The sequence below is a fragment of the Carassius auratus genome, chromosome 34 (genome assembly GCF_003368295.1).
Source record: "Carassius auratus strain Wakin chromosome 34, ASM336829v1, whole genome shotgun sequence".
Classification (NCBI taxonomy): Eukaryota; Metazoa; Chordata; class Actinopteri; order Cypriniformes; family Cyprinidae; genus Carassius; species Carassius auratus.
In genome coordinates, this window is record NC_039276.1 from 15,806,853 (window position 1) to 15,831,661 (window position 24,809).

Sequence of the window (24,809 nt, forward strand, 5' to 3'; positions counted from 1 at the left end):
AGAATAAATTAATAACCATGTTTTTATTTTCAGTCTGGCAGTCATCCCAGTCTAAAACCATAGTTATTGCCCAGATTAAATTCCACTTGGCATTAATATGCATTGCAGATTTATTGGAAGTCATTATTAACACACCTTATCACAAGTGTTTTGATTTAGTGTGCTAAATTAAGCTGTCAATTTAAAGATATGTCACACAAATCAAAAGTATCATATTTCCCAGGAAGTCACTGTCATTACTGAATAAGTAATTAGTCATAGAGAAGTGAAATCGATATATCATCTGTTAAATCCCATATATACTGTATCAGTCCAATATATACTGTATGAATGCTTTACAAGTAAATGCTAATTCAATTTTTCTAGATCAAAATTTCATGTTTAATTCAGTGCATTACTTTCTAGCATTTCTTCATAATGTACAACTAGCAATTTCTAATTGAAAATGGTTTCTACATGGGTTTTTTTTTTCAGCGTAACAGTGAATAAAAAAGCTCTATTTTATGTATGCATGCTATTATTAGACAACTGCATATGAATTTATGTCTCTATACCCCGTAATATTTAAATATTTATCTGTCACGATGGGTGTGAAACTCTGTTATTTTTGGTTTTGATATGTACTGACTTCACTTGATGAAGATAAGCTTAAAATGGGCTTTAGATTGAATAAGTCTGGTATTGTTGCAGACGGTACCCCTTTGTCCTGGTGGGTGGACCGCAGAGGAGAGAAGAGGACCTACTGGGGTGGATTCCAGCCAGGGGTGCAGCAGTGCTCCTGCGGTCTGGAGGAGAACTGTGCTGACATGAACTACTTCTGCAACTGTGATGCAGACAGAGTGTCATGGTAACAAGGCAAATGCAACTCATTACGTCTGTTAGATTCCTGAGATGAACCTTACTTTTACTAACACTGGGTTTATCTACAAATAATAGTACACAAGTTGCATTATTATGTGCGCTGACAAGGCTCAAAACCAGATGAAATGCAGGAAACACCTTTTATATAACCTTGACTACTTTTATGCATAATTTATACCTAATCTATGAGTAAGATTTATTGTAGGGTCACTAAATTATTACAGGTAAATTCTTAATTTACAATATATTATATGTGCTAAAAATACTGTATACTGTATAAATACATGTTTGCTGCATGAAATATTTTGTTTTAAAAATATTTTTGAAAATGTTTTTATAAATAAATAAAAATGTTTACCAAAGCTGCATTAATTTGATTAAAATGACAGTAAATATTATAAAAATTAAAAATAACTATTTTCGTTTTTAATATCTTAAAAAATAAATATATATATTCCTATGATGGCAAAGCTGCATTCTCTGCAGTTATTACTCCAGTCTTCAGTGTCACATGATCCTTTGGAAATCATATGCTGATTCGGTGATCAAGAAACTATTATTATTATCAGTGTTGAATAGAAGTTTCAAAAGAACACCATTATTTGAAATATAATAATAATTATAAAAATAAAAATAATAAATTATTTCAATAAATACAAAATAAAATCTTACTGTCCACAAACTTTTAAATGGTAGTGTATACTGTATCTAATATATCAATTTTTGTTCAAATTCTATGTCATGTTGCATTATACTGTACATCTGTAGTTAGAGGTCTGTTTTGAATGTGTTTTTGTTTACAGGGAGAATGATACTGGCGTCCTCTCATATAAGGAGCACTTGCCGGTGCGGGAGATTGTGGTTGGTGATACTTACAGATTGGGCTCTGAAGCCATGTATGTTGTGGGACCCCTGCAGTGCTCTGATGACAGTACGTGAACTGATCTCTTCTGCTGTTGTCATACATGACTGGGATGGATGTTTGAAAGAGACTTAAGAGAGAAGGAGAGAGAGAAAAAAGAAAACAAGCAGACATATAGCAGATAATTCAGTTTATAAAAGGAATATGTAAACTGTGAAATATATGGCATTTATCTTTCTTTCTCTCTGTTAGAGTTCCTGTGGAATTCTGTATCTTTTTATCAAGCGGCATCATATCTTCAGTTCCCAGCTCTCCAGGTGGAGCTTTCCCTCGATGTCTCCTTCTACTTTAAGACTGCTTCCCCCTCCGGGGTATTCCTGGAAAACATGGGCATTCAAGACTTTATCAGGGTTGAGCTGAGCTGTGAGTCCCAGCACATCTATGAGAATGTGGCAATGTCAGATTTAGGTTTCTGTAAGAAATCAAATTGAACAATATAAGATATAAAGTGAAAAAAAATAAGAAAAAATATTAAACTTTAAAATTATAATACATCCAATTTTGTTTGGTATAGTCTAACTTAAGTACCATTTTAAAATATCTGTCAATTTCTTAAAATTAGTTAACGCAATAGGTATAATGATATAATAGGTATAATGCATTTAGTTTAATTTAAAATGTGGATTTATCAGTATATTATTCATTTTCAATTCATGTTTGTTCATAATACCTAAAATAACTGTTCTTTTTTACAACTTCAAATGGTAAACATTTATTGATATTCACTGCTGTTCAAAGGTGTGAGGTTTTTTTTTTATGTTTATGAAAAAAGTATCTTATGGCTACATACTCAAGGCTACATTTATTTAATTAAAATAAATAAAATTTCTATCTTAATATATTAAATCTTAAAATTTAAATTCATGTCTTTTGAATTTCCACATTCACAGTTTTTCTGTGATGTGGAAAGGTTGGGTGGGGGTTTGTTGAAATAAGATTTAAGTTCAAGTCAAGTCAAGTTGTGCTTTATTGTCATTCCGCTATATGTGTGGATATTCAAATGCTACAAATTAACACTGTACCTATACATAACTAACCTACGGACAGATTTTGAACATGAATATACTATAAACAGATGTTTATCTATACATAGACTGAAAAAATATATAGACTATACAAATGTTTCACATAATACTGTACGTGCAAAGAGAAACATCGTAAGTCAAACAGCTGGCTGGGGAACAGTGCAAGATGATTTGTTGTACACGAGCATGTAAACCAAACATTTTTGGGATTATGTAAATACAGCAGTGTGTGTGTGAAAAGTGTCTAGTGGGCATAGAGGAGAATTGCACAAAATAGATTTGAATTAGTTCAGGAGTCTCACAGCCTGGGGGAAAAACTGTTGAGCAATCCGGTACCGTCTTCCTGATGGTAGGAGCTGGAAGAGACTGTGGGAGGGATGGGTGAGGTCCTTCACGAAACTGTTTGCAGAGCATTGTGTGAGGAAAATACCCAGGCTGGAGGGGAGAGGGGCACCGATGATCTTTTCAGCTGTGTTCACTGTCCGCTGAAGGGTCTTGCGGTCTGCTGCACTACAGTTCCCAACCCAGACAGTGATGCAGCTGGTCAGCACACTCTCAATAGTACCCCTATATAATGTGGTGAGGATGGGTGGAGGGAGACTTGCTCTTTTCAGCCAGGAGAGAAAGTGCTGACAATTTTGTACCTTCTTGGAGAGTGACATGGTGTTGGTGGTCCAGGTGTGGTCCTCTGTGATGTGCACCCCCAGGAATTTAGTGCTAGCCAGCTTTGCCACTTCCTCTCTTTAATGCATTTCATCTTTGTTGCTGATGAGACCTACCACAGTTGTATTATCCACAAACTTGATGATGTGGTTGGAGCTGAACTTGGTAGTGAAGAGCAGTGGGCTGAGCACACAGCCTTGTGGAGCACCTGTGCTTTCATTTATTTGTGTGATGGCAAAGCTGTAAGTTAAGAAGTAATTACTCCAGTCTTAAGTGTCACAATATTCTTCAGGAATCATTCCGATATGTGAATTTGCTGTTCAAGAAACCTTTTGAATGGTGGTGTATGTATAAACTACATTAACCAAGATAATACATTTAAAAAGAAAAATTTTCACTTTCAGTTCATGTTATCTGTTGCAACTAACATTAACATATAGAACCTAACTGTAACTTGTATGAACAACTTGTTTTTTATCTATGATTTTGCTTTAATCCTAGCAGTTTCATAAGTGTTGGTTTTCACTTGTTCAGTCTGTTTTCCTCATGTTCCTGTTCACCCAGCTCCCTCAGCTGTGACTTTCTCCTTTAATGCGGGCGACGGGCCAGTAGTCCTGACCGTAAAATCTCCTTTGCCACTGAACGACAGGCAGTGGCATTGGGTTCGAGCCGAGCGCAATGTGAAAGAAGCATGCCTGCAGGTCGACCAGCTGCCCCTGCGGATCATAGAAACCCCACCTGATGGACACATTCGCCTTCAGCTTGGAAGCCAGCTGTTTGTTGGTAAATTAAACCTTTTGAAAGTGTACTGCAGAGCTGTATTTGTTTCCTCCCAATAGTAGATTTTCTCTATTATCTGTTCATGCATCTGAAAAGTATTTCTGATTACTCCTTTTTCCCCACATAATTACCTCTCTCATCTCTCAGGGGGCACAGCCGCAAGACAAAGAGGCTTTTTTGGATGTATTCGAGAATTTAACATGAATGGAGTGAATTTCGACTTGGAGGAACGGGCCAAAGTGACACCAGGAGTGAGTTCAGGGTGTGCGGGTCATTGTAGCAGCTCAGCCGGGCTCTGCCACAATCGTGGGAAATGCATTGAGAAAAGCAGTGGTTACATGTGCGACTGCACTAACTCCGCTTATGGAGGACCCTCTTGCACAGAAGGTAATATTTAACATTTAACTAGTGATGACAATAAATAACTGTTAAATCAACTAATGCACTGAAAATGAATAATATTAATAAAAGAAAGCACTTCAAAAGTCTATTCATCCCGTAATAACTAATAAGATATTTAATTTGAGAATTTATATTTTACTTTGACTAGATGAATTACTTTGTCTCAGACATGATGAAACTGCCATGCAATATATAACATGAATTCATGGATGACTTAGTGATGTCTATGTCTTTGCATGATGTACTGTAAAAATAATGTAGCCATATGTCAGTGGGCAAGCGCTGCCAGTATTTGAATAACTCTGCTCTATCAAAGGCTCTCTGATGCTGTTTTGGAGAGCTTTGATGTTGCCTGTATGAGAACTGGAGGCACAGAAGTCTCGGAGGCGTATGTGTTGAGTGGGATTTTTGAACATCTTGATGTACAGAATCTAAAACAAAGCTACTTTTTACATAAGTATCTTCAGTTTACAAAGGCTGCCCTTCCATTATAACAGAACAACAAAGTACTGTATTAATGACTTATCTTAACCTTGCTATGTTTGAAATTGCCGCTCTCCTTGTGTGGGTGGAATGTTCTAGCATCTTGTTAATGAAAGATATGCCATACTGGCAGACATACTTGAAAAGCATACCTTAGATTTTTTTAAATTTCCAGAAATATAGTGTTATACTTTCTGTCTGTAAACAAGAGGGGGGGGGGGATCTACACATTTGTATTCATGAAGACATCAGAAAGTCAGATGTGCGTTAAGCTGCCTTTCTTTAGTTTGATCTGATGAGCTGATCAAAGGCACCGAGGATGAGATGAGAAAGTCTGACTCTTCTGTTCTCTCGCTTCAGTCTGTCAGTCTGTCTGATAGTCTGAGTCTAATAGTGTCTGCACATTATTCAAATAGAGACAGAGAAGAAAATGTAATTATATATGTCAAATAATGTATTCTGATTCTTGCTGCAATAATCATTGTATACTGGGAGTGTTTAATATCTACAAAAAAAAATCTCTCTATGTGCTCTTTGTCTGTCTGTCTTTCTCCTGTTTTACTTGAAAATGTATCACATTGCGGGGAAAAAAATGGTTTGCAAGTAGGGATTCTTGTTGACTTCAGTGCTCTGCCCAGAGGACAAATCTTCTAACTTCAAACAAAACTAAAACATTTAACTTTCACACAAGGATTATTAAGCCAAAATTTAGTTTGTCTTCACAAATTTTCTCAATTAATTAACTATTTTACAATCACAAGGACACATTTTTGAATACTTAGGTCAGGTTTTCAAAACTCTTCACACGGTTTTCCTAATCAATTTTCATTTCAGCACTTCATACATGTTTCTAATCAAGTCCTTCTTCCATAACACCAGCAAAGGTTGTCACCAACAAACACACTCTCACTCATAAAAAATGGCCTTAAAGTGCTTAAACAACACATAGGAAATCAAGTATACTGACAATATCCATTTGGTCTTTTTATGTCCACAGAGGTGTCCATGTCCTTTGAAAGAGGAGCATCGGTCACCTACATTTTTCAGGAGCCGTTCTCTGTCATACAGAACAGGTCGGCAGCAGTGCTGTCTGTCCCTTCTCAGTACAGCAAGACCAGAGACAACCTGGCACTGAGTTTCCAGACCACACAGAGTCCTGCCATGCTGCTCACAGTCAGCACCCTCAGCCAGCAGTATGTGGCCATCATCCTAGCACGGAACGGTGAGACAGCTGCGCAAGCGTATATCATTCTCAATGCTGGATAAGTTTGTTTGTGAAAGGTTTATATGTCTATAATAGGGATACTGCAGTCCTAAATTAATTACTGTTATTCGGAATACTGTACTGCAAGATTACGTTTAAAGAAACATAAAACGTTATAGTCCTCTGATTGAGTTCTTCTCTAATTAGATTTAGTCCACTAGGCCATTGATTAACCCTGCTCATTTGTTCTTAAACTGTCAGTTTTACAGCCTTGTAGATCACTAGAAGGTGTTAGAATCGTAGTAAATCACAATTAGCAAGCAAAACATTAAGAGCCAGACTGGATCAGACATTGTCACATAACCAAAGCTGTTCATTTCATCCTGTTCTTCAGGTCCACATTGAAACTCTTAAAAGCATAGTTCACTCAAAAATTTAAATTCGGTCGTCTTTCATTCATAATACATGAATACAAACAATAACATGAAACGTATATACATTAACAGAATTTCCTCACAGAAAATATAGAGTAAGATTTAGAATGTAGAACAGAAATCATATGGACTGCTGATACTGTTTGTTATTTTGGTCACCATTTATTTTTATTGCACCGAACCTAGAAGCATGAGCTTTGCCCTGTGCTAAGGTTTGTGTTCCATGGAAGAAAGAAAACCATACGTGTTTGGAACCCAAGGCTCAGAAAATGCTGAAAGAGCTGTGTTTTTAACATCAGTCATGCCTTCACCCAGTTTACCAAAATATGGAATTTTTATTGTGCAACACTCATTCCTACATAATAGTTCCACCCACATTCTTGTTGAGATCAATCCAATCAAACAATGCTTTTTAGAAATATTGACAAAAAGTGTTGAGTGCAGTAATCGAGAGATGTCTGATATATAACTGTAACAACATTGTGAAGGAATTTGAGCATGACCAGCACCTTGACCCTTTATCTGCACTATATTTGTGTAGGAAGGACAAATAAATGTGTACTGACATATTCAATACAGAGTAAAGTCTAGAGGCTGCCAGGGAATTAATATTTATAAATTTTTTGAACAGCTGCTAAGGTCCTACATAGTCTATATATAAAGACGTTGTCTCATAGACTTATGCAAGACTCTTCTTGGGAGCTGGGGCTGTGAAGTCCATCTGCTGTGCTCTCTAAGAACGCTACAGGATGACTCACAATTATATTGGAACATACATAATTCACCATGACTGGAGTTACAGGGTTTTAATTTTTGCTTGACTAATCTAAGTTCCAAATGGATAATAAAATGGATTTTACAATGATTTACAACATGCTTACAACAACATCCCTGACTAGAGCTATAAGTAACTTTTGCCATATGTAGGGAGTTTACAGATCTGGTACCAACTGCACAAGGAGAAGAGACCGGATGTGTTCAGCCCCATCTTCAGCAGCCTGGCAGATGGACGGCTGCATAGAGTTCACATCCAGCGGGAGGGAAAGGATGTCTTTGTTCAGGTGTTATTTTTCAAAGCATAAATGTTTCATGCTATGGTCAGCCCATGTAACAACACAAAAGACATTACATCACTGGAACGTAGTCAATTGAATTTTTTTTTTTTAAATACTGCATTTGTTTGAAACTTTGAAACAATATGCAAAGATGTACTGATAGTTCTGAAATAGAGTCTGTTTATAATATTTCTATAGTACATTGTCTTTTGATTCACCTATAATGCAGTTTTTGAATAAATAGAAAGTGCATCACATAATGGGTGATTTCTCCTGTATTCATTCATTTGCTCTTGATTTTTCTTAGGTTGACCATGAAAATAAGAAGTACACCCTTTCATATGATGCTTCGTTTAACTCTATGAAGTCACTGACCTTGGGAAAAGTCACAGGTAATGAAACTAATTGATCCTATTTAAAAAGACACTAACTGAATCCTTTGGTAGGTCGACAAGAGGCAAAGAAGGCATTTTTCACATTAGCTGCAATGTGGATTGAAAAATGTCTGCATTCATACTCGTGTTTATGTTATTTTGCTCTTTACTCGTGTGAAGTCCTCCCACTGCATAACACCATGACTTTTCAGAACTTGCCATAATGCTTGATGAGCCTGATATTTCCCCTTTCCTGACATTAGACAAGGGTGATTCAACAATGAAATGAAAGCTGACTGTTTGAAATCTTTTCTCTTTCTTCACTCGCTCAGATGGTCTAGCAGTCACGAAGCACATGTATTAATGGTGAATGAGCAGGATTGTTCCTGTGTCTGAAATAGTCAGGGATTTGTAGGGAATTGGGAATTGTAATAATCATAACAGCTGGAAGCAATGTTTTTGATGAGTAATTACTGTTAATGTGTGTGACAGAAACGATCTCCTATTTATTATTTTCTTTTTCCAAACAGGAAGTGATGTATTGGATGAAGAGGTAGCTCATGCTGGGTCCAAAGGCTTCATTGGCTGCTTCTCATCTGTCCAGTACAACCATGTTGCTCCACTGAAGGCAGCATTATTGAACCGAGGGAGCTCTCTAGTCAGCATACGAGGACATTTACTGGAATCAAATTGCGGAGCATTAGCTGACCTTTCAACCTCTGTATCTCGTTTAGGTACAGTAAGTTCTTGGAAAAGAATACAAAAGTCATTAATCTGTTACGCTGAGAATTGAAAGCTTTTGCATAGCATTTAACTGCTGTACAATTTCAGAAATATTTTTGCTATTGAATGTTGTCAGACATATCATATCCATAATCTAAATAACAATTTAAAAGGAATAGGCATCACAATATATCTTAGGTTGGAAACATATCCCAGTTGCCTCAGAATTCTCTGCGGTAAACAGTGGGTCACAAGTCTGCTTTAATAAAATGACACATTTATTGCACATACCTGGTGTGCTTTTTGTGTTTTGAATTGCTCATGTGGCGTTATAGTTATTGTAGGCATAAAAAAGACATCCTGTGTTGCCGGGTTAGTTATGAGAAAAATAGACGTAATTTATAAAGCGAACACTTAAGTAATAGTTGCAGTGAGCATGGTCCTAGTCTCTTTTCATATCAAATAAATGTGATGTTAGATTTATTTTATTACATCTGACATTATTTATCTTTTCAATGATTTCTTAAAAAAAAAAAAAAATACTGAGCATTTATGCATATTTTCTGAAAATTGGTTTATACTACTACTACTACAACTGCATAATAATAATAATAATAATAATAATAACACAAAATAAACAGGACATGCCTGATGTAAGATATTCTTTGTGAGAGAGATGAGATGAAGAATTTAAAAAAAAAACAGTTTACACAGAGTTGCCAAGCAACCATAACACTAATCTACCATGTAACTAAATTTAATAGATATAGACATAAAAATAACTTTTCACCATCGAATGTTTCAGATATTTTTAAAAGAAGAAATAATACAATGAAAAGGATGTAAAATCGGCACAGTAAAATACAAGAGGGTTGGACCCTTAAAATGTAAAACTGCATCTTGCCAACATATCTCTTTACATTGTAAACTGTGTTGTATTTCTGTGTGAAGTATGTGCCATCTTTCTGTAGATCATGGAGAGGAGGTGGGAAAAGATAACGAGCATCGTGAAGACAACAGCCAGCCTGATTCAGCTGTAATCGGAGGTTTGTTTTACCACCTCAGTCTGCTTCATTGTTTCATTTGTAACAGTCAGTGAAGTATGAAATGAGCTTTCACTATCACACATATTGTTTATGTTCATTTTTCGTTTTTGCTTTATTTATTTCCGAAATGGGTAATGACTTTGTATTGGTAATTTGTTGTGTGCAGTAACTTATTGTAATAAAATCTCCATTGGAACTGTCACAAGGGACTGTTCACTATTAGTTATTTGTTGGCAGCATACATTTTCCATTAAAGTAGAAAGAGAGAGTTTGTAGAATGTGTAAGACTGTGGGAATGTTGCATTCACTTTTTAATTGTTTGCATGCATTGACCACATTTTGGTTGGTTCCATTGTGCCTTTTATAAATGCAAGAACACATTCTGTGTGAACGGCCACATTTCCAATTCAAAACACTTTATAAGTTGAGTGTCCATTCTGATTCGCAGGTGTTGTGACAGCTGTGGTCTTCAGTACCCTCTGTATGCTGGCAGTGATGACTCGTTTCCTTTACCTGCATCGACAAGCTCAAAGAACTGCAACACTCCAAGAAAAGGAACACCAACATAGCCTTGAAGCTGCTTACAGGGCAGAGTTTCACCTTCACAACTCCATGAGAGACCGCATGCAAGAGTACTACATCTGATGGACAATTCTGTTGCTTCAGTTCAGCTATCAGTTCCTCCCATGTCCCCTTCAGCAAACGTGTTGTGAGGCCATTTCTATCCAGTAAGGATGGTAAGTTGGAGATTTCCTCACTTTTGGAGCAGTGAAATCTTCTGATCCGTGTAAGTAGTAGCTTGTAGTTTGCCCCAAGTGTTGGATTAATCAGCATTAGGTTGTTTATGGGATATGAGTGGTGTGTTGGGAGGTGTTTGTATTAATTCAGTAATATGCCCTCTGGATAGAAACTGAAATGGAGAGCATTATCCTTAGTGCATGAATGCAGATGCAGATTCTGAAGTGTTAATCATACTGTTAACAAAACAGATCAAAGAAAACACACATATTTTAAGCCTGTGAAATATTTTAGGTTGCAAGAAACTAACAGTGGAAACATTAATTGAGAAAGTCCAGGGAAACTATTTAAATAGTATACTGCTTCAGGTCGAGGACAGTAGCCTGTCCAAACATGGTTTATAATTTTATGAGACTCTGCCTCATAGCTAAGAATGAAATTTTTCCATGTGTAAACATGCAGGACAATTTTTAATTGCCCTTAGGAAATTATTTTAGTTTCATGAAGAAGCTGTTAACAGAGACCAAACTCAGACAGTAAAGTGACTTAATTGAAAACATTTGCAGAAATATTGTAAAGTTGAACATGAAGCTTTCTAATGTAACATTACATGTCTATGTTATGATGTGTTATATCTGCCATATTGATATTGAACAAATTCTAGGTCAATCGATAATGATCCAATTTCATTGGTTGAATGTGTCAACCAATCATTTTCCTTTCTGCCCTTAAAAAACTTTTAGCAAAATAAGTTTATTTTTTATTTTTAGTAATGCTTTTATTCCATAAGGATGCATTAAGTGGATCAAAAATGACAGTAAAGACTTATGTTAATATTTTTATTTCAAATAAGTACTGTTTTTTAATCTCTTATTTATCAACTTATCCTAAAAAAATATCACAGTTTCCGCAAACATGGTAAGCAGCACAACTGTTTTCAACATTGATAGTAATAATAAATTGTGTCTCGAGTTTGAAAATAATGGTAGTAAATTACATTTATTAAAATATAAAACAGTTATTCTAAATTGTAATCATGTTTCACAATATTACTGTTTTTGCTGTATTTTTGATCAAATAAATGCAGCCTTGGTGAGCACAGAAGACTTCTTAAAAAAAAAAAAAAAGATCGTACAGACCTCAATTTCTTTTACCAGTAGTGTGAGTTTAGATTGACTTGAGACTAAGTTGTTTTAGTTACGTGGATACAGTATGTGGCTATTTTTACATGAGTTTTCTCCGGTGTTTAACCTTGCTGTGATTCACACAAGCAGGGTGAATCACAAACACAGATGTGAACTGGGGTGAAACTGGCGTAGTAGGCTATCCTCCTCCCCCTGAGACAAGCTGAGCCCCTTTACATCTGCTATTATCATCTGTTTCTGGAGGGTCCAACATTAACATGCAGTGATGCAGAAGTGAAGTTTGACGAAAATACATTGAGCATTCCACAAGAAATCAGAGACCATTCCCTTTGAAATCCAATCACCTTCGAAATCAGAGATCAGATCACCCGAGACAGATGATCATATCAGGAGTCTTTGTCGTCCCTGTCTAAAATCGTAAATGCCACTGAATCTCCCTCATCAGTTCACAGTATCTAAATAACAAGAATAACACTAGACATCCTTCAGTGATCTAGATAACTGAGAATCTTCACAGACAATTCTGAGTAGGTTGTAACTGTAGCAGGTAGTACTTTAATATTTGCCTGTAGCACAAAATCAGTATTGACTCTGAACAAAAGATTTGCTTGCTCTTTATTTTACAGTATGTGCACGTACTGGGTAATGTAAGGTAACTACATGGTTCAGGATAGGTTCAGGGTTAGTCACTAGTTATTACCCAGTTATTGTACTATAAGTAGTACATATTATGTACATGCAGAACATCACTGTAAAATAAAGCGCTACCAAAAAGTTTGTGTACTTATATATTTTTAACTGTGGTTGTTGAAAATTAACCAATTCCTGGAAACTCTATCAAATGAACACTACAAGTGTTTACTGTTCTTTACTCCAGCACACAAGATAATCTTCGTATAGTAAGTGGCATTGTATTATTTTCTTTCTTTTTTTCAGTTGATCTTTTGTTCTTTTCCTCAGCTTACACAAAGATAGTTGTATTATGTAGGACTGGACTGACAGTTCTTTCTCTTTCTCTTTGGAAACTGAAGTGTCCTTTGATATATTTCTCTTTTAAACTCTTTTGTACCTCTATTGATATTAATTATTTTAGGGGCTGTTTTGTATGAATGTAAATGTACAGCTATATTGTAAATACATGTTTAATAAAAAAAGACACTTTTTTCATTATTGTGCTACATTTTTGAGCAAGTAATCAGTACTACAATTCCATTTAGTGGCTGTCACAGTATAATTACTTAAATTGCTTTATTCACTATTCATTTTCTTTATTCACATAATGAGAAATAATGTTTTTCTCCTTTATTCACAGAATAAATTAAATAGCTTATCAAAGATTTACAATTTTTTTCCATGAGTAATTTGAATGATATTTGTGCATGTGTATTTAACACAATGCGACTGTCTTTAACATACTGTATGAAGAGTCATTCAAACCATAATACAGTATGCAGCATCGTAACCAATGCAAATTTGACAAAGTTTTGCATTACCTTGGTTAAAAGTTAATTAAGCATTTTGACACAGGAGACCAGCTGCATCATGCATATGCAAAACTGAACAATGAGTAACAATGATGAACACTGTCTTGATGTTTTACAGTGATGAACACTGTCATTTCCAAGGTTTTACGTTTTCTGAAAAAAATAAAATAAGTGCTTACTTGAGCAAAACTCCCCACTATGCTGCGGGGTTGTGGGTGGCTTGGCTTCCAGGATTTTGCTATGCAGTTGCTAGAGTGTTTTGTGTGGTTACTTTTTGCACACCAGAAAGATAATGTTCTCATGTCTGTAGAATATGGCTTGGGTTCATTATTCAGTCTAAAGTTTAATAAAGTCTAATGTTTTATTGTTGCCAGCTTGGCAGAAATCTTAAGTATACTTACCCAATAGGTTATACTTCCCTATGAAAAAATCCCTATATCCAGTGATGGATTTGTTTATTACAAACACACAGCTTTTCACTTTACTTGTAGATTATTGTCATGGTTTTATCCTGTAGGGACCCATTCAGGTTGAGCAAGTGATGCAATACCACATTGTTCCAAATATGTTCTGATTAAGAAACAAACTCATCTACACCTTAGATGGCCTGAGGGTGAGTACATTTTCATCAAATTTCTATTTTAATGTGAACTATTAATGTAAGAATGGAGTCTTAAATATAAAACTCTTTAAATCTATAAGTTTACAGTATGCAATACTTGGTTGCACTTTATTTTACAGTACGTGTACTAACATGTACTTATAGTGTACTTACAGTGTATTTATCTAAGAAGGTTCTGGTAATACAAGGTAACTACATGGGGTAGGGTTAGGTTTAGGGGTAGGTTCAGGGTTAGTACCTAGTTATTACATAGTTATTGAAATTACTATAATAAGTACATAGTATGTACATGAGGAACAGGACTGTAAAATAAAGTGCTACCCAATACTTTATAAGAATGTTTTAGGAATGGAGACATTTAATTTACTAGCCTATTTTACTTTGACCTTATATCATTTATTGGTTGTAATAAAAGCCTGGCTGTATCAGGAAGAGCAGGACATTTGCAGGATTGTCAACACAACGGATTCGAGGCGACAGTGAAGATGGAGCCATGGCTATATGCTTTGCTCTCCGGTCCCCTTTGCCTCACAGCAACCTTTTTCAGCGTCATCTTCTTTTTTAGCCTAATGAGACCAGTCGCTGGAGTGATGCTTCGCAATCCACTGCGCATCTTGTTAATTGTTCTGTTATTTAATTCAACATTTCAACAACTGTTTACTGCGCTGACCATTATTATGCTTTTTTTCGATTCACCTTTCTGGCTTGAACCAGTAACCAGAGCTTTGATTTATCAGTTTTTCTGCGGCAACTTCTCATGCAATGCCTGGATCAGCATTTTCTACTACATTTCAATTGTTCCTCAACAACATCCCATTTTTGTCTGGATTAAGAGGAATATTAACACCATATTATATGTCAGCCTTGTTCTGAATCAAATAGTGCTTCTAATTTCTTTGTCTATTGGAACAGCAGTGCATTTATTGGTTGGGTCTGTCCCAAACAATTTCACCTCACTTGAGATGAATAAAACATCACCAGCTGACCAGGATTTATTTAAAGTATGTAAATTCACATATTTGCTATATTGCGCCTCTTCACTCTTCACATTATTATTCTCTTGGGGAAAAATATTTGTTTATCTACGTGAGCATTTGAAAAAGATGGGACAGTGCAGTGAATCTTTTTCCCTGCCCAAGCAGAAGAGCCAGATGCGGGTCACAGTAACAGGCATGGTACAAACGGCCATATTCCTTCCTAGCAGCCTATGGACTATAGCAGTTGCTTTCATCTACTTCAAAATGGCTGATCCCAACAAATTAATCACAATGACATTCTGCTCAATGTCCAGCTTGGGAAATCTTCTGTGTTTTGGATACTCCCAGTCTGTGTTTCGTCATGGAATTGTAAGTGTATTTAACAAACTAAAGAGACACAAATGAGATGAATGCCATGTTTTAGGATTCTGGATATTTCTAATACATTTTCATTCTATCTGATGTAAGCAAATGTATGTTTTGAATATGTTGGCTCTAACCTATGTATGTGTATAATATATATAAATATATATTACTTTTTTAAATATATATGAAACATTTTTGTGAACAGCAAGCCAAACTGTAAGAAAATCTAGAAAACAAGTCCAGACATTGTATGTGGTGTGTCCCACAGTCATGGCATGTTTGACAAATACTGCTGTGCCTCACTCTGATTTGTCAGGACTGTCAGTAGAGGACAGATGCCATCTTTGCATCTGAAAGATCTCCTTTATAGTACCTTTACTGTATAGCATATCCTGACATATGTCAACCTATGGATTGAGTCTAACCATTCAATTTGATTGACACATACAATATAGCCAAATCCATGTCTTTCCTTTCAGAGAGAGGATAATTTGCATCTGATTTTTGTTTCATTAAAGGGATAGTTCACCCAAAAATGAAAGTTTGATGTTTATCTGCTCACCCCCAGGGCATCTAAGATATAGGTGACATTGTTTTTTTTTTCAGTAGAACACAAACTGAGTTTTCTTTTTACTGAAACCATTGTAGTCTGTCAGTCATATATTGTAAGTGAATTACCACCACCTATCTTTAAAATGGACCATTGACACTCTATCTACAACCTCAATTAGGAGTGTCAATAGTACATTTTAAAGATAGGTGGCGGTAAAGCACATATAAGTCTGCGATCAGCTGTAAAGCAAGAAGAAGAAGAAGACACGCATACTGTTGAGAAGAACGCGCTCAGGACAGTTCGGACATTGTAGTGACAATCAGAGGTAAAAAACAATATAAATACTGTTCAGTTTCTTGCACAGACCGATCCTTTTGTGTCTTCACGCATCAGTGTATCATCACAAGTCGCAGGGTTTAATTGGGTTTTGTTTGTGTATGTGTTTTTGACTCTCAAAGCCGTGATTCCCATCTATTTACATTATATGACTGACAGACTGCAACGGTTTGAGTTAAAAATCTTAATTTGTGTTCAACTGAAGAATCTAGGAATCACCTTCATCTTAGATGTCCTGGGGGTAAGCAGATATACATACAATTTTCATTTTTGGGTGAACTATCCCTTTAACTCTGTTGAGGGTATGTGTAGCACGTTTTGCCAAACAGTCTATGATATACACAATCTTTCTTTAAACTGAGGAAGATAATTTAGGGTTTAATAAAGCTCCATAACACTGTATGTGTGTAAAGATCTTCACAGCATTAACTATAGCATGATAAAATGTGGAAGTCATTTGTTTTTTCAACGCACTGTTCGATTGGAGCTATTCCAAACAAACTGTCATGTGTGATTTATGTTTAAATTATTTACAGTGAAACATTGAATGTTTGTCAAACCAGTTCTGTACATATGAATTCTTAGGTTTCACCCCCCAGGAGTTCGTTACAATAGTGTGCAGTCATGACTTTATTTATAGTAAGCTATTTACATATCTCACACTGAGACTGTATTCATCTGGTTCGAGGTCTATGCAGTGTGTAATAGGCAGCTGTGACTGACATTATATAGCATACAATATGTGACTGTTTTGCCACAGACTAGGCTGCTGGGGCAGATTTGAACATGCCATTGGATGAAGAAAAATAAAATGTAACTTTTCACATTCTTGTAAAGCTATTTGAAAAGTTTTCATTGCACTTGACTGGGCACATTGTTTTTATGGTTGACAGCTTCAAATTATTGAATCCTTTGCCATTTGCTAACATTCTTTCATCATTATAAAAGCAATTAAAAATCTAAATGCAATATGCTCAAAATATGTTTTACATTTCAGAAGAACATACAGTGAATGGTCCCATTTTTGAAAATTCAGAAAATGAACTTTCTCTAAAATTGTCTAACATTTGAACTCCTCAGTTAAATTAGTGCCAGGGTGATCAGCATTACTTTCTGTATTTGAAAGTAATTATTCAGAGATTGCTGATGAAGATGCCTCCATCTTACAAACCTCTGGTTATTAAATAAATACTGTAGCTTGAAGGACAATTTTGGCCTTTTTTTCCTCATTATCTGCCTTATCCCTTCTCAATGACAATCCAATAAAACTCTGTAATTATTCCATCTGGGGTCTAAAACTGAGTAAATAATTTAAACACCAAATATAATGTGGTGAACAGGAAATACCATAGTCTCTCAGTCAGTCTGCTTTAGAGTGCTTGACGAATTTAAAGGACTATAAAGGGCTCTTACTAGCTGCTTTTCAATATTAGTTACTGGTCCACAAAAAAAAAAAAAAAAAAAAAAAAAAATATATATATATATATATATATATATATATATATATATATATATATATATATATATATATATATATATATATATATATATATATATGAAATGTTGCTGACCTATGGATGTGTTTAAATGGATATTGTTTAATGGAAAAAAATATATATAATAATATGAAAACGAATTTGCACACCTGCTATGAAGCAGCTGAAGAACACATTTAGTTTTATCATGATCTGTCCTTTGAGACCAATAATAAAATGCAGCCTAGCACCCCACAATAAAACTGTCAGTGATCACAGTGATTACTGTTCTCTCTCCTGAAGAATATCTTTATCTAATTTAACATGAGTCTGTGGCCACTAAGGAGTGAACAACCACAGCAGGTAATTATCTCTGAATGTAGATCAAGGGAAGATGCGGGTAGTTTGTTAGTAATCTGCTTTTGATGAATTGGGCTCAACCCATGCTCTGCAGTGTTTAGATTTGTTGGAACATATGCAATGATGGCTCATTCACAATAAGATATGCATTCAGAAAAAAAGGGGGTACATTTTCATTCCATACTGACTTAAAACACATGGTCAGAAAGCACAGAAGTGTGTGCAACAGCATTTATGTTGGGTATTCATGAAAAAGTCACTGACACAAAACATTTTTGTATAAAGTAAATGTACAGTATATTACAGCAAACAGAACTGTGAAGCCATTGCCAACCAATGTGATGGAAACTCAATCAAATGATTCTACACAAAAACTGGTCAGTTGTGAGGTATGAAAACCACTAAACTGCATATTTGTGTCCCAGGTAAACAAAAACAATCTCCTGAGTAGCAATTCTAGTTTCATTCTCTCATATCACTGATATCTAATAATGTGTCAGATGGTGAAAGCTCAATAAATGTGAGCTTTCAGGTTGTTATAAATCACTGAAAATAAATATAGGCCCAAAACAAGCCACATATTAGGGATTGTGTTTCAGATTGAATCCGCCCATAAATGTAGGTGTGCAGTGATCAGAACATCCACAGGACTCAATAAATGGATTAAGAGAGAGACTGGTAGAAAATGGCTCAGTGGTATGATGCATATGCTATCATTAGTTCCGCTGCCTGGAGAGAAAAATGGTGAGGATGAATTGATTTCCCCCACATTAAAAAATTGTCATTGCCAAAGCTGGTGAATAGAAATGAAATTTTCTAGACAATGCATTTTTCATATAATAGCAGAAGCAAAGCAACAGTTTCATATGAACCAGATACCCAAATATTTTATACATTCTCCATATACTATTTAAATTTGAAGAATCTAGACTGAATCTAAAAATTGATGGCAGAAATATAAGAATAATTACCTAAAGGAACTTGTATCGTTAAAATTTAATTTGCCTCACGTGGTGTAATTTCCAGCTGGCTTACTGCAAATTGTTTCTGCAGTAGACAAATTACAAGAGTTAAAATGATCTGTATGCAACAGCTCTTTCTCTGATTTTCAAGACTATAACGGCATAGCTTTATAAAAGTGTTGTCTGCAGCTGTGTGGTCTCACATAACCAGAACTTTGGCTAAACAACAAAGGGTTGGTGGATACTGCAGCTTACGCTGAAGAGGAAGTATTGCAGCTTACAGGAAGAGCAGTATGATTGTTATTTAAAGCAATCAATCACAGTTTGTTTTGCTCATACATGCTGCGGCAGACGGAGACGCTGAAGAGGGACTTCAGGAGCCTGATCGAGACGGTTCGCAGCACGACGCCCGCGGCGACGATTGTCGTGTCAGGACCACTGCCCACGTATCGACGAGGACACGAAAGGTTCAGTAGACTTTTTGCTTTAAATGAATGGTTGTTGTCATGGTGTAAAGAACAGAAACTGCTATTTGTTAATAACTGGAATCTTTTCTGGGAGCGTCCTAGACTGTTTCGCGCTGATGGATTACACCCCAGCAGAATTGGAGCGGAGCTTCTCTCTGACAACATCTCCAGGACACTTCGCTCCATGTGACTAGTAAGACAATTCTCAAATAACCATTATGATGAGTTTTGTTCTAACCGCTGAAATGCTAAAGGCACTGTAAAACCTATTAAGACTGTGTCTGTTCCCCGAATAGTGAGGTCAAAATATAAATATAATGTAGGATCTAGAAAAAATCTTATCGTAATTAAACCAGAAAAATGTAAATGAACAAAAACAATTTTTAAAGTTTGGGCTCATAAATATTAGATCACTCGCACCAAAAGCAGTTATTGTAAATGAAATGATCACAGATAATAGTTTTGATTTACTCTGCTTGACTGAAACCTGGCTAAAACCAAATGATTCTTTTGGTCTAAATGAGTCTACTCCACCAAACTACTGTTATAAGCATGAGCCCCGTCAGACTGGTCGTGGCGGGGGTGTTGCAACAATATATAGTGATATTCTCAATGTTACCCAGAAAACAGGATACAGGTTTAACTCTTTTGAAATACTTCTGCTAAATGTTACTCTGTCAGACATGCAAAAGAAATCTAATGTATCTCTTGCCCTGGCTACTGTGTATAGACCACCAGGGCCGTATACAGAATTCCTGAAAGAATTTGCAGATTTCCTCTCAGACCTTCTAGTTACAGTTGATAAGGCGCTAATCATGGGAGATTTTAATATTCACGTTGATAATGCAAATCCATCCATCGCACCCAAAGATAAACTGCAGCGCTTTACAACCATAGGACAGGAAGAGCTAAATAAACGTATCACTGTATCTAAACCAACAACATGTTTATTAGATCCTGTACCCTCAAAATTACTGAAAGAGCTGTTACCTGTAGCAGAAGAAACGCTTCTCAATATCATAAACTCGTCGTTAACTTTAGGACACATCCCAAAACCATTCAAGCTGGCGGTTATCAAGCCTCTTATTAAGAAACCAAAACTAGATCCTAGTGTACTGACAAATTATAGGCCTATTTCAAATCTTCCATTTATGTCTAAAATTTTAGAGAAAGTTGTGTCTGCTCAATTGAGCACCTTCCTGCATAAAAATGATATGTATGAAGAATTTCAGTCAGGTTTTAGGCCCCACCATAGCACAGAAACTGCACTTGTTAAAATTACAAATGACCTGCTCCTTGCGTCAGACCAAGGCTGCATCTCATTTCTAGTCTTACTTGATCTTAGTGCTGCGTTCGACACCATAGATCATGACATACTCATAGATCGATTACAAAACTATACAGGTATTCAAGGGCAGGCTCTAAGATGGTTTAGATCCTACCTGTCCGATCGCTACCATTTTGTTTACTTAAATGGGGAGTCATCTCATTTATCATCAGTAAAATATGGAGTGCCACAAGGATCCGTCCTAGGTCCCCTTCTATTTTCAATATATATGTTGCCCCTTGGTAATATTATTAGAAAATACGGAATTAGCTTCCACTGTTATGCTGATGATACTCAGCTATATATCTCAACGAGACCAGATGAAACTTCCCAATTATCTAAGCTAACAGAGTGTGTTAAAAATGTAAAAGATTGGATGACACACAATTTTCTCCAATTAAATTCGGATAAGACAGAGATACTAATTATTGGACCAAAAAACACTACACAGAATCTTGTAGATTACAATCTGCAACTAGACGGATGTACTGTTACTTCCTCTACAGTCAGAAATCTGGGTGTTATATTAGACAGCAATTTGTCTTTTGAAAATCATATTTCCAATGTTACAAAAACTGCATTCTTCCATCTTAGAAACATTGCCAAGCTACGAAACATGTTATCTGTTTCTGATGCAGAAAAGCTAGTTCATGCATTCATGACCTCTAGACTGGACTATTGTAATGCACTTCTAGGTGGTTGTCCTGCTTCTTCAATAAACAAGCTACAGGTCGTCCAAAATGCAGCAGCTAGAGTCCTTATGAGGTCAAGAAAATATGATCATATTACCCCAATTTTACAGTCTCTGCACTGGCTACCTATTAAGTTCAGTATCAGTTACAAATTATCATTACTTACCTATAAGGCCCTAAATGGTTTAGCTCCAGCGTACCTAACTAGCCTTCTACCACGTTACAATCCATCACGCACCCTAAGGTCACAAAACGCTGGACTTTTGGTCGTTCCTAGGATAGCAAAGTCCACTAAAGGAGGTAGAGCTTTCTCACATTTGGCTCCCAAACTCTGGAATAGCCTTCCTGATAATGTTCGGGGTTCAGACACACTCTCTCTGTTTAAATCTAGATTAAAAACACATCTCTTTCGCCAAGCATTCGAATAATGTTTCTTTTTAATTGTGAGTGTAGTTGCATCTGTTCAAAGTTGCATTTTTATTCATTAGCTTGGGTTAAACTAATTTTACTTTGTTGGATCAGCAGCTATGCTAATGATGTCTGTATTTTGTTTCTGTGTTTCTCCACGGGATTTACATCCCGTGGTAACTAGGATTTAAACAAGCTCCAGTCTGGATCCAGAACACCTGAGAAGAGATGATGCTGACCCTCAGAGGACCCCAGATGATGCTAACCTTGAATCAACAAACAGAACTAACAATTATTGCTAAATGTGCGACTGAATCATATAATAACTTAATAATATTGATAGTTCATCGTCTAGCTGACTACGTCTTGTATTATTATTATTATTTTTCTAAAATCCTGTCAAATGTGCACAAACTACTAGCTACTACTAAATATTGTAGAAACATAATTTTCTGTAAAGTTGCTTTGTAACGATTTATTTTGTAAAAAGCGCTATACAAATAAACTTGAATTGAATTGAATTGAAAGTTTATGGATGGAGTTTTCTGAGTGATAATATGTGCAATAGCCTATAATTACTAATTTTATATATTTTTATATAATTATATAATTAGTTATATAAACCTATTAAACCTATTAAAAGTTTGTGTTCAGTAAGTTTGTGGTGGTATATTTTCAAAGGTCTACTATATGCCCACCAAAGATTGCATTTATTTTATTAAAAATAAAGTAAAAATAGTAATATTTGGGAATATTACAATTGAAAATGTCTGTTTTTACAATTTCAAAATGTAATTTATTGATGTGAAAAACAGTGTTACATGATCCTTCAGAAATCATTCTAATATGCATTTTTATTATCATCAATGTTGGAAAGAGTAGTACTGCCTAATATTTGTGTGGAAACAATTTTTTTTTTTTTCAGGATTCACTGATGAATAGAAGAAGAATAGCAATTTGAAATAGAGTTTTTTTTTTAACATTATAAATGACTTCACTGTCACTTTTGGTCAGTTTAAAGCATTCCTTGCTGAATAAATGTAGTTTAACAAGAAAATAAAGTCTTACTGAACCAAACCTTGTATTAATATTAATAGCACATTATACTAATCATCATCATCAATTGATTATGATCTGCAGACTGTGTATCTGTCATTACACCTAATAGTGGAAGGCTTTATAAAGAGTTGATGTGTCTGAAACTTTCTGTCGCACCAGCTTTTGAGGCACATAATAAGTGAATATTAGCAAAAGTGTGTTCATTATTACTGCACATTAAGCATTGACATTATTGCATTATTAAATAAAACCCTACTGTATCATCAAGGCAGCGGTATTTTAATTCACACGAGAGCTCCATGCAAGCATGTGATGAGCCTGTGAGTGACAGTCAATCACTCTTTAATCAGTGATGGTCCACTGAGTGTCAAGACTTTAAAATGACCACCTCTTAGCGGGGTTTATCAAGCGTGACTCTCACGCTGTAGCCCTAATGCTGCTCAGATTTCATGTAGAGAGATGTCCTCATTTGTCACTAAAGCAGGGAATGGCAGCAGCTCCACATACAGAATCCAGATAAAGAGACACAGTTTCAACACACAGAACACAATGGACATGTGTTTTAAATAATATTTTTTTAGTTTTCCACCAATCACCCTTTACCTGCACCACCATGCTTTTCCCTCCATGTATGCTCATGTTGATTCCCTTTCTACAGCAAACCATTTCAGACAATCCACCTGGGAATCTCTAAGGGCCGTCTTCTTAGTATCTAGAGGTACGCTTATATAGAAATTTGCTGACCCATATAATCAGAATCCAAGCAAAGAACATACTGTACCAATTGTCAGCACTTACAGCGTTAAATAGTTTTGTGTCAGCAAAAATGAAGGAAATAAAGGCGAACAGAAAAAGGTCATCTGTTTTTCAGCATGAACTATCACCTGGGAGCCCATTTGAATGGATGAAAAGCTGAATGAAAAGCATTTTATGCTGCGGCGCCCGGGGAGCAGTTTGGGGGTTCGATGCCTTGCTCAAGGCACCCAAGTCGTGTATTGAAGGTGGAGAGAGAACTGTACATACACTCCCCCCACCCACAATTCCTGCCGGCCCAGGACTCGAACTCACAACCTTTTGATTGGGAGTCCGACTCTCTAACCGTTAGGCCACGACTTCCCATAAAAAAGGGGAAAGAAGTAAAAACAACATGAGAGCCCAAGTTCCAAAACTTAATAAAAAGTGAGAGATGAAAAATATAGAGTTCTGTTGTTGTTTGAGTTTTGAGAAATAACAACAGGAGGACATTCGCACAGGGATATGATAAGCCTCATTGATGTCACATCAGAGGGACTGAGAGAATGCATCCCTATGTTGTGCTGCAGTTACAGATTTAATAGATGAGCAGGGGAATTGTTTGCTTACATTTAGTCTTTTTCAAAGGACTGTAAGGACAGGGTTGTGGCTTGAATTCATGGAGCTTGAAACAACATTGTTTATGAATCTGAACACAACTCATATAAAGACATTCATAGTGGGCACCAATCCCCATACCCGCCCCTTCCATTACAGAGCCCAGGACAATGACACATGGGTGTAAACATCACAGCAGCAGGCTTTGATATCGTTGGAAGTAAATGACAGCTGTCTAATAGAGTCTCCATCTGTTGTTCCACTGCAAACAACTGAGGTTTTATAATCTGATCCCAGTATATAGCTGTAAACTACAGAAACGTATCTTACCGCAGCACTGCAGTGAATTTATCATATTTTAAGCAAGGCACCATGAAAAATATTTTACAAGTTTGCCTCTCTTTTTTTATCTATATTTAATAATCCCCTAAAATGATATTTAATATATTTATATATTTAATATACTGTATGATATTCAAGATATTTATAGTCAGTTAAGCCTTAAATAGCAAGATG

The 24,809-nt window shown here is 35.9% G+C and overlaps 2 protein-coding genes across 2 annotated transcripts in view; both read left to right on the top strand.

The window, feature by feature from the left end:
• LOC113053821 (contactin-associated protein-like 5) overlaps positions 1-11,749 on the top strand; it is a 45,105-nt gene extending 33,356 nt beyond the window's left edge. The window contains exons 14-24 of the mRNA XM_026219059.1: positions 691-847; positions 1,665-1,792; positions 1,976-2,146; positions 4,036-4,254; positions 4,399-4,638; positions 6,134-6,358; positions 7,702-7,835; positions 8,137-8,221; positions 8,734-8,937; positions 9,898-9,972; positions 10,421-11,749. Coding sequence (XP_026074844.1) covers positions 691-847; positions 1,665-1,792; positions 1,976-2,146; positions 4,036-4,254; positions 4,399-4,638; positions 6,134-6,358; positions 7,702-7,835; positions 8,137-8,221; positions 8,734-8,937; positions 9,898-9,972; positions 10,421-10,617 — 1,835 coding nt within the window. The 3' untranslated portion in view covers positions 10,618-11,749. The remainder of the gene's footprint in view (positions 1-690; positions 848-1,664; positions 1,793-1,975; positions 2,147-4,035; positions 4,255-4,398; positions 4,639-6,133; positions 6,359-7,701; positions 7,836-8,136; positions 8,222-8,733; positions 8,938-9,897; positions 9,973-10,420) is intronic.
• A 2,574-nt stretch (positions 11,750-14,323) lies between these two features.
• Positions 14,324-15,417, top strand: LOC113053309 (uncharacterized). The gene has a single exon (XM_026218232.1). It carries the CDS (start codon positions 14,447-14,449, stop codon positions 15,341-15,343), a length of 897 nt encoding a protein of 298 aa, XP_026074017.1. The 5' UTR covers positions 14,324-14,446; the 3' UTR covers positions 15,344-15,417.
• The last annotated feature ends 9,392 nt before the right edge of the window (positions 15,418-24,809 follow it).